Raw genomic sequence first — 11,608 nt, forward strand, 5'->3', positions numbered from 1 at the left:
TTGTGATATGCCAAGAACCTGAAGGTGCATGTGTAATTAACCCCTTGAATTTATTAACCCCTTGAATTTATTAGTATTTTTACTAATTATTCTGCGCAGTTAGATTAAAGTATGAAAATCTAACCGTCAGAAAATAAACGAAAGCACTGGTTCAAAAGTTTTCCCTGTCAGTAAAACAGCAGGTCTCGTAGCAGTCAGCATTCACTCTGCTTCTTCTTCCCCTTGAGCTTTCAATGGCGGCAGCACAGGCACAGCTCCATTTCCATGCCCCATCATCCTTCTCCAAACCCCTGAAAAACCCTTTAACCCGAAACCCATTTTTCCAAAACCCCATTCTACCCCTCCGACCCCGCACCTCCCTAAAACCCCTTGTCCTCCGAGCCGCCGTCGTCTCCCAAAACCCATCCACATCCCTGTCCCAAACTACGCCGTTCGAGCACTGCTTCTCCAAATCCTCCGATGGGTTTCTCTACTGCGAGGGCCTCAAGGTCCAGGACGTCATCGATTCCGTTGAGCGACGCCCTTTCTACCTCTACAGCAAGCCTCAGATCACCCGAAACGTCGAGGCCTACAAGGAGGCGTTGGAGGGGTTAAACTCCGTCATCGGATACGCCATTAAAGCCAATAACAATTTCAAGATTTTGGAGCATTTGAGGCAATTGGGTTGCGGTGCTGTTCTTGTCAGTGGGAATGAGCTCCGGTTGGCTCTCCGAGCCGGGTTCGACCCCACCAAGTAAAAATTCTGCATAACCCAGTGTGTGTGTGTATATATATATTTATATATTATTTATAATTGTTTGTGTGAATATTTGAATTCATGGTTGTACAATTGTGTGAGTGCAGGTGCATTTTTAACGGGAATGGAAAATTGTTGGACGACTTGGTTTTAGCGGCCCAAGAAGGTGTTTTTATCAATATCGATAGTGAATTTGACTTGGAAAACATTGTTGCCGCTGCGAGGATTGCTGGCAAGAGGGTCAATGTTCTACTTCGGATCAACCCTGATGTAGATCCTCAGGTATGCATACTTAAACCACGATGTGTCAATGTTCATGAATCATGGCAGTGAGGAAATTAGAAATATGAGATGTTTGATATGCTTTTTAGAAAAATTAGGACATAAATCTTTAACTGAAAGTCATTATTTGATATTGTGACGCTTGAGCTAAAATTATATGAATGAGAACTTAGGAAGGTTCTTGATGCATAACTCGAGAATCACGTTTCCTGAATATTTCAAGATATAGAATGTGTTTGATGCGTAATATGGTTCATGGTGAGATAATTTTTTAATAATTAACAAGGAATTTGATAAGAATCAGAATTCCTATTGAGTTATATTTGATACCAGTTCATAATAGTTTTTCCATGTTAACTTTATAGAATGATTAATATCATCTGTACTTTAAGTTTTGTTCTTAATTATGTAGCTAACCAGCAGTGTTCTTGCCATGACTGCATACTTTTAGTTTCATAATAATGCTACATCCATTATGGCAAGTTTGATATTTTCCCTAGTCCCACATAGTTCTGTGGCTGTGAAGAGTGTTTTCCAACTACCAGGGGAGCAGTACCCATGCTACGTAGCTTTGGCAATGAAAACTGTTTATGATGTTACACGGAGGCTGACATGAAAAACCTAAAACTTTGGACCATGAGCACCACATATGCACTTCTATTTTTGTAGAAAGTGAATTCAATTTTACCAATGGTAGTGCTTCAGATAGTTACACTTATTTGAATGTGATGCCCTTTTATATTTCTTAGAAACAAATGTAGACAGATGCTTGGTATGGGCCATGCTGGACAGATCGTACCCAAATCACCATGACTCACCAGTTCCTCCAACTTCAATTGCAGATTTAGGCTAGTGTTTGAATATTTTTGTAAAGGCACATCCTTTGAATATTATTGTAAAGTTCTCTGTACTGAGCATTTGAACTTTAAATTGATCTTAATTCATTTATGTTCTGTTTTAATGTGTTGTTTTCATAGGTTCATGCTTACGTTGCCACTGGGAACAAGAATTCCAAATTTGGTATTAGAAATGAGAAGCTGCAATGGTTTTTGGATGCTGTGAAGGCACACCCTGATGAGCTAAAACTTGTTGGGGCCCATTGTCATCTTGGATCCACCATTACCAAGGTATGCTGATGACTTGTGCATATGCTTTTATGTTATCAATATAATTTTTCAACTAGGATAAATTTTTCAAACCCATGTTTGTTTCTGGTCATTCTAGAACACATTAAGAAGAAACATAAATCAATTGGTTTATGCTTCATAATGCAGAGTTACAGCTTTAAATAAAGAACCTTTTTGTGAATAAAGGTTTAATTTGTCCAATTCAAATTCAGCTGGTAAGTGTTGGTTGGAAGGCATTATAAGCTGCCCTTCTCTTTCGCCTTCTTCTGTTCAGGCTGGTTGACTTTATGATTCTTCGTTTTTTTTTTGCTATGCTATTTTAGTATATGTGGATTTCTTGTTAATATTCTGTGACAGACTACACCCACTTCTCAGATTACAAAGTCTAAGTATCTCTCTCTCTCTCTCTCTCTCCCCCCTGTCTCTCTCTCTCCCTCTCTCTCTTCCCCCCTCCCTTTTGTATTACCAGGTGGATATATTCCGGGATGCTGCTGTTCTTATGGTTAAGTACATCGATGAAATCCGGTCTCAAGGTTTTCAAGTTGATTACTTGAACATCGGTGGTGGACTTGGGATAGATTATTATCATTCTGGTGCCATACTTCCGAAACCCAGAGATCTAATCAACACTGTGAGTTTGATCTCTTTTGAATCTTGTTTTCTATCTTTTTTTTGAGAAGAATCTTGTTTTCTATCTTAGGTATGCAATTCCTGCGTACATGAGTGATGGGATAACACCTTAATGTAGTATTATAAAAAAGGAAGTTATTAATGCTGCAGTACGCACATGCATGTTACGGTGCTCCTTGAAATCTCAAGTGTAGACTACTGGCTTTTTCCTATCCTTTGGATCTCACAGATGTTAAATGTGATGTGTTTAGAATGAGTCTTTAGAATGTTGAGTCCATGTATGACCATTGCATCTACATTTATTACAAGAATGTATAGCCTCTTTATGGAGTTGGTTCATGAAGATCATGTAAGTGCTATAAGGGATTAAGTTGCCCATACCATTCTGCGAGCTTTTTGTTCCCAAATAATCAATAAGCATACCATATATGCCAGGTCTAGTATTGACTATTTTTTCCTGAAACACTTAAGACTTTCTTCAGGGATTTTCCTAGGGCTTGCTCCCTTATGGTTATTCTACTGAAGAGAATCAAAAGTTTTTTCTATCTTGATTGATGTGAACTTTCACTAACATTTATTCAATGTTGATGTTGAGGGTGTAGGTTCGTGGCGTGGTCCTATCACGAGGTCTAAATCTTATCATTGAACCTGGTAGATCACTTATTGCAAACACCTGCTGCTTGGTCAACCGAGTTACAGGTGTCAAAACAAATGGCACCAAAAACTTTATTGTGATTGATGGAAGCATGGCCGAACTTATTCGTCCCAGTCTCTATGATGCTTATCAAGTAAGTTTTCAAGTGTAGTCAACTGCTTGTCTTGCTTTTGATGTCAAAGTCATTAATGTTAACCGGAGATGATGAACAATTGAAATCCTTTCATTGTGCGAGAAAAATTTCAATGTAATCCATGGTGTAAACTCTTGGATCTTATTTTGTGTTTTGTATGTATGCAAGTAATTTTCTTATAGTGGCTTACTGTGTGCCCTTGTTACTTTGTTATGGAAACTTTTCTCAGCTTCATTCACTAAAAAATTACTGTTATCAGTTTTGTTTCTCTGTGTCTTATTGTGCTTCTGTTATACCATTTGGAATGCATCATTCTTGATTTACCTTTGATCAAATGTCGTGTATTTCAGTTGCCTTATCTCACACTCCTTTCCTTATTTGCTATAATGTTAGACTCAAATCATTGACTGTCGCATAATAATTAATCATGTCCTTCTTTTAAGACTTGCCATTTTGTTATTGGCTTGAAATCTCAGTTGACTTGTGGGAGTTTTCTTGCAGCATATAGAACTAGTTGCTCCTACACCACCTGATGCTGAGATTTCGACTTTCGATGTGGTGGGCCCTGTCTGTGAGTCTGCAGATTTTTTAGGGAAGGATAGAGAACTTCCAACGCCACCGAAGGTAATTGTAAACTTCTTATTGGAAGGTCAGAGCTATAATCATTTGTTGTCTTGTATAACTAGGAGATCAAACGACGATGATGTTCTCAGTTATTCTGTTCTGGAGGTTTTCTTTTTGGATTTTGGTGCTTGATTGCTGAACTAAAGTTGCCATTTCAGGGAGCTGGTCTGGTGGTTCACGACGCAGGCGCTTACTGCATGAGCATGGCTTCAACTTACAATCTTAAAATGCGTCCTCCAGAATATTGGGTGTGTGATTGTTACTGCAAACAATCCCTACGCCGTAACCCCAGTATCTATCCTCTTTTCCAGTAACTTGTTTCTAAGAGTTTTTACAATGTTTTCAGGTTCAAGAAGATGAGTCAGTGGCCAAGATCCGTCATGCAGAGACATTTGAAGACCACATGCGATTCTTTGAGGGTCTTTGATTGCGAGAGATTGGAAGTTAGTGCCAGCTAAAGAGGCCCGAATCTCCCCTTAATTCATGGTGGTTTGTTGTAACTCTGGAACTTTTGTATTGGGATACGAAGTTAGCTTTTATTGTGATTTTTACCTCCTTATTTTGTTGTTTACTAGTTCGACTGTAGCTATCATGAGAGGAAAAGGAACAAAAGATTGATAAGCAGTGAAGAGTTTTATGCAACTATTTGCAAACCTTTATCAACTGCACAATCAAAGTTATGGCATTTCCAGTTGCAGAGCCATTTGCATTACGGTATCGAAAACACGGATCGCTTGTTTCTTTAACAATTCTGAATCACCTTTTTTTCTTGAACAATTCTAAATTGAGTGCATCGTTTTTTATGAGCAATTCATGGTCTAAACAACGTCAGGTTACAAGAGAATTTCACCTTGTTTTCAGTTGAAGATTTGATACGCAACACCCAGTGCTATTGTTGTTTAAGTATGATATAGGTAGAAATTTTCTTTTGACTACGCTCGAATAAACAACGGACGCGTTATTGATTTTGAAACAATATTTTTTATAATGTACTGATAACATATTGGTATTTGTAAGTTTTGTTGAAAACAATGGCACATACATTATATAAGTGGAATAACACTTGTAAAAATTTCTCTCTGACTTGTAGATAATACATGGCTTGTTGACCGAGTTTCGGGCACATAGATAAAATCTCTCCTTGGGTACGGTTGCCTTGTAAATTCTTATATAACAGAATTTTATTGTTCTTTTCACTTTTTTCTTAGTTAGGAAGAATGTCACTATTATGTCACTTCTTACCCAATGGACTCTCGCCAACTTAGAGAAGCTTCTTTGACAATTATAGTCATGGTATAGTAGTGTGATGGCCTGTCAAATTCTTACATGAACATAATGCTTAGCGCGCGAAATTGATTAAATTTTATATCGAAGATTAAAGTTAAAATGATCTTTTATTATATTTTATTTGAAAAAAAAACCTTTTAATATCAATTGCTTGGCAATTCATTTAATGAAAATACATTCAGACAAGTAGTATTCATTTAATAACCTTTTAATATCAATGGTCTTAGTTTAGCTAAAAGTGACGTTTAATAACCTTCTCAATTTTCGAACATAGAATTGAATGAATTCAACGAAAATTAATGATAAAAAATTAATAAAGATGTGAAACGTAAAAATGGGGCTTTAGAATAGCACTATGTTGATAATATTGTTCTAGTTGGCATATCAGTGGAATTGTGGGCAGGGGCATTTAAGTAGGCCCACCCACCTTCCGCAAGCAGAGTCCTTGGCGGTACTCCGCGTCAACTGCCCTTTTGCATTTGGATTATACATGTCACTCAATCGCTGTTGATTCCAATTGTTTTCTTTTCTTTTCCTCTTTTTCTCCCCCCCCCTTCTCTACATTTTCGCCCTTTTTTCTCAGTCCCAGAGTTAAAAAAGAAAGAAGAAAGAAAAGGATTGAAAGCGAAGAAAGCGGTTTCAGCCTTATCCAATTCCCTCCCTCGCTCCTTCCGCTCTCAAACCCTAGATTGCCGCTGCTCTTGGCAGCTCCCCCACTCCAAGATTTTGCTCTTCGCGTTACGATCGGTCAGTTGCTTCTCGCATTCCATTCCAATCCATTCCATTTATTTATTTATTTATTTTATCTTTATTATATTACTTATTTAATTTAACTTGGTGTGATTTTGTTGTTTTTTTGTATGATCTATTATTTTATACTTAGATTTCTATTTTTTTTGTTTGCTTTACTTATTTTTTCTGTATTTTTTCCGTCATAGGGTTTAAACTGCTTGAAATTAGTGGCATTTGTGTTTTTATTGGACTAATTATTTGATTGGGTCTGATCATAATTTCTCTATTTTGTTTTCACATTTCCATGCAAGTTTTACCATCAGATTAATATGTCAAAATTGCAAATGTTCTGTTTTTTTTTATTTGTATTTTAATTAATAAATAAATTAGTTAATTTACAGTATAGCATTTAAATCCACTAAAATCTTAACTAAATGCTTCGCCTGAATTGCACTGATTGACGTCGAAGTGGGCGGTAGCAGCGGTAACTGTGTTGTATAACCCTTACGCTTCTGTTAATGGTTTATATATTGATTTATAGATAATCGAAATATTGAATTTGGCGGGTTTTGATGTAGATGCCCCAATTGTTTGAAATTCGATAATTACGAATACAATGTACCCAATTATCTTATGCACTTTCTCTGATCTCTTTTGCTGTGTTGTTTTCTCGTTCGATTGCTATATGCTCGTGTCTGCACTTTTGTATTTAGTTTTATTTTGTTATTCGTAACATATTTATGCTACATTGTAGGGTTTACTGCACTTCCGGAATAATTGGCTGTGCGGCTCTCATTTTGGCCAGTTTCGGACTATGGGTTCAACTATGGCTGGTGAATTGTTGGTGAGTGCAAATGGAAATGGTAACGCCCAACCCAATCCACAGAGGACGTACCAAGTTGTTGTGGCTGCGACTCGAGAAATGGGTATTGGAAAGGATGGGAAACTACCTTGGAGACTGCCGTCTGATCTCAAGTTCTTTAAGGACATCACTGTGACCACGTCAGATCCTGCGAAAAAGAATGCAATTATAATGGGTAGGAAAACATGGGAGAGCATTCTACCTGAGCATCAACCTCTACCTGGCCGCCTTAATGTTGTTCTGACTCGTTCCGGGAGTTTTGATATTGCTACTGCAGAGAATGTTGTGATATGCGGAAGCATGGCATCTGCTTTGGAATTGTTAGCTGCTTCTCCTTACTGTCTGTCAATTGAGAAAGTGTTTCTCATTGGAGGTGGCCAGATATTAAGGTGTGACATTCTTGTTAATTTCAATATTTTAAACCATGTTTCTTTATTTTTCTTTTCTTTTTATTAAAATTTCTGTATCCAGGGAAGCTCTCAATGCGTCTGGCTGTGAAGCCATTCACATTACAGAAATAGAGACAAACATTGAATGTGACACTTTTATCCCTGCAATTGATTCCTCTGTATTTCAGCCGTGGTATTCATCCTTTCCTAAGGTTGAAAATGGCATTCGTCATTCTTTCACAACTTATGTTCGTGTAAGAAATTCTGCAGTTGAATCCCTTTGTGAAAACAATGATCTGAACTCTAATATTAAGTCAGACTCTGTGAAGTGTGAGGTGAAGAATTTTTCTTATCTGCCGAAGATGATTTTTGAGAAACATGAGGAGCACATGTATCTAAGGTTGGTTCGAGAAATACTCTCTGATGGCACTGCTAAGGATGACAGGACAGGGACTGGTACTTTGTCAAAATTCGGTTGCCAGGTAATCTTAAATTAAGATTTTTAAGAAAGTCCTGTTATCCTTCATTTAACAGTCGATTGATTAAAATGGATAATTGATGTTTACTCATTTACTTTGTATCTCTACAGATGCGGTTTAATCTGCGAAGAACTTTTCCCCTTCTGACAACTAAGGCATGCATATTCTCCCTTTTCAGATTTCTGTTTTTCTCTCAACCTACTCTGTGCCACTAAGTTTGTTCTTCCACGCAAGTGTTGCTTCAAATTTATTAGATTCCATTTTACTCTCTTGGCATGAGGTTAGATTATTAGGTACTTGATTCTCTATCCTTTTCAAACTGACATACATTGTGACAATTTGGTCCGTAGAAAGTATTTTGGCGAGGGGTTGTTGAAGAACTTCTGTGGTTCATTAGTGGTTCAACAAATGCCAAGGTATTACGATTTCGTTGAACCTTTTCCTTTTGAATGCTAGGTATATTTTTCCTTGTTTCTTTGTCTTTACATCATATGGGACTACAGCTGAGCGAGTTGATTTTTCTAGCTTATTAAAAATTTGTCCAAAAGGTCATGGGTTCGATTCGTGGAAACAGCCTCTTTGGAAAGCAAGGGTAAGGTTGCATATGATAGATGTTCCCCCCGACCCTCGCAAAGCGGGGAGCCTTGTTGGCTTGGGGTCCCCCTTTATTAAAAAGTTGATTTCTGTACGAAGTCGAGCATTTTGAAATTTGTGTTTGTGGTTTCTCCACAGTATATTTAAAACAAAAAGATGACTCATCTCGATGCTTTCAGGACTGTGGCTTTGAAAATGTTTATAATTTTATGAATTTACAGCAGTTGAAAGGGACCATTTGAAGCTTCTTGCATTTAAATTATGTTCTCATAAGTTACATTTTAATTTTCGCTTCCACGAGTATGGGACCATGCTCAACTTTCTAGTTTGTAAAAAGCAAGATTTTCAACAAAAATGCCATTGATTTCCTCATCCCACAGAGAAGTTTGATGCAAGAAAGCAGATTCTTCCGTCTATATATAATACTTATATTTTAGTCTTTGACTACTTGGCAGGTCCTTCAGGAGAAAGGCATTCACATATGGGATGGGAATGCATCTAGAGATTACCTTGACAGGCAAGTATTAGACTGCCCAAATGTGTGTGAGGACTTCTAAGTGTTATGCAGTTTTAAGTGATTTTTGTATCTGCCACTTCAGTGTTGGTTTAACTGACAAGGAAGAGGGCGACTTGGGACCAGTATATGGATTCCAGTGGCGACACTTTGGTGCCAGGTTGGTAAACTTCTGTATAGTTAAGCTTCTAGATATTTAATTTATGTAATGAAGTCTAGTTTCAAACTCACTTATTTCTGTTCCATGTTACAGGTATACTGACATGCATGCTGACTACACGGGTCAAGGATTTGATCAGTTGCTAGATGTTACTGACAAGATTAAAAACAATCCGGATGATCGGCGGATTATACTCTCAGCATGGAATCCTTCTGATCTCAAATCGATGGCACTCCCACCTTGTCACATGTTTGCTCAGGTTTATCTTGAGACGTTATAACTTTTATTTCATTATCACATCTCGTTTGTTTTACTACATCCTTCTTTCTCCTTGCAGTTCTATGTAGCCAATGGAGAGTTATCATGTCAAATGTATCAGCGTTCTGCTGACATCGGCCTTGGCATTCCATTTAACATAGCATCATATGCTCTTCTGACATGCATGATTGCTCATGTTTGTGGTATGCATTCTAAATAGTACTCTTTTAGCTGGCACCTCTTTCTCCATTGCTACCTGATGGATTTAAGAACTTACATCTGATGTTGCGTCTTTAGAGTCCTTAATAGACTTTTATCTTGTGCAGATCTTGTTCCTGGTGATTTCATTCATGTCTTAGGGGATGCTCATGTTTACCGCACTCACATCAGGCCTTTGCAGGAGCAGCTTGAAAAACTGCCCAAGCCTTTTCCAGTAAGTTTAATAACGTTACATACATGATCTTGTTTTTGGTCTTTGAAAGTGTACTTTACTTAATTTGTCTCTCTCTCTCTCTATCGCATTTCTCTGTTATATACGTTGTTTATTTACAGCTGCCTACCTATATTTCAATGCAGATTTTGAAGATCAATCCTGAGAAAAAGAATATAGATTCTTTTGCGGCTGCTGATTTCCAACTGATAGGTTATGATCCTCATCAGAAGATAGAAATGAAAATGGCCGTATAGGGCTTTCAAATTTTCAGTAGAGAGCTCAGAGACTAGTCTTTTTATCTATGCGATGCTGCTGTTAGTTTTGAAGGCAAGTGACACTTTCTTTCTTTGCACTGACGCATCTTTTGTTCTCTAACTCTGCCTATACCCTGATATTACCTTGCCAATTCAAATGAGTTTACATAGCATGCGGTTGGGATTGTAAGTTTGAACCAACTTAAGTTGTACAATTTGATTATCTTGTTCCTTAAATTAGACATTATGCGAGACTGAAGCTTTTTTGCGTGTTTCAGGTGCAGGATTTGATGGTTGATGTTGATGTTGATGTAGAGTTTCAATACAGATGAAAAACTGGTAGTAGGATATACTTGAAGCTTTGCATTTGTAGTAATCGGGAATCCCTTAGTTCCACATACACTCGGACTCGGGTGGTTCTAAGGTGATTTAGGATAGTTTTGTGTTTTGATTCCTCTGATTTTTGAGCATGCTTCGGTACTTTGTCACCTGGATGGAGCCTCATCACTTTGCTTTCTTAATTACTATGTTGTACTTCTATAATTAAATGGAGTTGGATCACATGATTTATCTTGGCTTGGTATATGTGGTGGATTATGTTCCACGAGCTTAGGCTTGTTATGTTTGATAGGCAAGAAACAGTTATTTTGACTTATTGGCAATGTCCAGGCTCTCTACTTGCTTGGATGGGATTTGCTTGGAAGTCAGCATTCTCTTCATATGTTTCCAACTTTACAGGAAAACTGAAACCACAAAAACGAACTCTTGACCTAACTTGATCCTAACCATTTTTCCATCCTGTTGGAACCAAATTAGCGCACATCTATGGATGGAAGTGAAATCCAGTCGGACTAGCCCATGATCTTCTATGAGGGGAGAGGGGTTGAATCCAAGAAAGGGTGCCTACATTTCTCCGGGAAAGATAATCAAACCACCAATATAGTTATAAGAAAGAATGGAGTAAATCATTCCTGACGAATAGCCTATGACTGGGCGTTGGGAGATGAGTTCTCCATGAATGTGTTTACACTTAGACGGCGGCATAAGGACTTGTGTTAAGCATAGAGAAAATGAGTTTGTAGCAGTTTGAGAAAGAGTGATAGATCTAGAGCAATGTGGATGTATATGGTAGTTTTGTAGAGAATAAAGAGGTCGTCGTAGAGAGATAGATTTGAGAAAGAGAGGGATCTTGAGAGTTCTTGTAGGGAAAGTAATCTTCATCAAATCAGGAGACTATATAGGAGGAAATCTAGCATATGATGCTCAATCTTCCTAGAATCATGATTATATTTGCCTAATCTCAAAGATATCATAATTTGACTTTAACTAGGGTTTCCTTTCTTGGGAAACAAGTAATATCTTTAATAGGGCTAAGCCTATGGGCTACGCTCCATGGGCTTCAGGCATTTTGATCATTCTCTCCACATGTCATGGGCCTATAAAATCATGATCCCACAAT

General features: G+C 37.7%; 2 protein-coding genes across 4 annotated transcripts; both read left to right on the top strand.

Moving 5' to 3' along the window:
* Positions 1–4,884, top strand: LOC103448417 (diaminopimelate decarboxylase 1, chloroplastic-like). 2 transcript variants are annotated; one of them, XR_001791533.3, is made up of 9 exons: positions 1–733; positions 844–1,018; positions 1,996–2,145; positions 2,615–2,776; positions 3,378–3,563; positions 4,065–4,187; positions 4,346–4,435; positions 4,534–4,673; positions 4,763–4,884. XR_001791533.3 is itself a non-coding variant. In XM_008387682.4 (8 exons), the coding sequence occupies exons 1-8, from the start codon at positions 234–236 to the stop codon at positions 4,612–4,614; spliced, it is 1,467 nt and encodes a 488-aa protein (XP_008385904.1). In that variant the 5' UTR covers positions 1–233; the 3' UTR covers positions 4,615–4,884. The 2 variants fall into 2 exon arrangements, 1 of the variants encoding a protein (XP_008385904.1); XM_008387682.4 differs by having other exon boundaries at positions 4,534–4,884.
* Positions 4,885–5,895: 1,011 nt separating this feature from the next.
* LOC103448418 (bifunctional dihydrofolate reductase-thymidylate synthase-like) lies at positions 5,896–10,719 on the top strand. 2 transcript variants are annotated; one of them, XM_008387683.4, is made up of 12 exons: positions 5,896–6,221; positions 6,961–7,457; positions 7,540–7,939; positions 8,047–8,091; positions 8,287–8,352; positions 8,986–9,047; positions 9,130–9,204; positions 9,298–9,463; positions 9,542–9,665; positions 9,789–9,895; positions 10,039–10,222; positions 10,428–10,719. In XM_008387683.4, the coding sequence occupies exons 2-11, from the start codon at positions 7,021–7,023 to the stop codon at positions 10,147–10,149; spliced, it is 1,593 nt and encodes a 530-aa protein (XP_008385905.1). In that variant the 5' UTR covers positions 5,896–6,221; positions 6,961–7,020; the 3' UTR covers positions 10,150–10,222; positions 10,428–10,719. The 2 variants fall into 2 exon arrangements, with proteins under 2 accessions (XP_008385905.1, XP_070678359.1); XM_070822258.1 differs by having other exon boundaries at positions 6,065–6,221; positions 7,012–7,457.
* The last annotated feature ends 889 nt before the right edge of the window (positions 10,720–11,608 follow it).

This window comes from Malus domestica, chromosome 05, assembly GCF_042453785.1.
Source record: "Malus domestica chromosome 05, GDT2T_hap1".
Taxonomy (NCBI): domain Eukaryota; kingdom Viridiplantae; phylum Streptophyta; class Magnoliopsida; order Rosales; family Rosaceae; genus Malus; species Malus domestica.

Coding starts and splice junctions, on each gene's coding strand:
- LOC103448417 (XM_008387682.4), top strand. CDS start 234: ATGGCGGCAGCACAGGCACAGCTCCATTTCCATGCCCCATCATCCTTC. Junction 2,777..3,377: donor CCAGAGATCTAATCAACACT/GTGAGTTTGATC, acceptor TTGAGGGTGTAG/GTTCGTGGCGTGGTCCTATC. Junction 4,436..4,533: donor TGCGTCCTCCAGAATATTGG/GTGTGTGATTGT, acceptor CAATGTTTTCAG/GTTCAAGAAGATGAGTCAGT.
- LOC103448418 (XM_008387683.4), top strand. CDS start 7,021: ATGGGTTCAACTATGGCTGGTGAATTGTTGGTGAGTGCAAATGGAAAT. Junction 8,353..8,985: donor GTGGTTCAACAAATGCCAAG/GTATTACGATTT, acceptor ACTACTTGGCAG/GTCCTTCAGGAGAAAGGCAT. Junction 9,048..9,129: donor TCTAGAGATTACCTTGACAG/GCAAGTATTAGA, acceptor CTGCCACTTCAG/TGTTGGTTTAACTGACAAGG.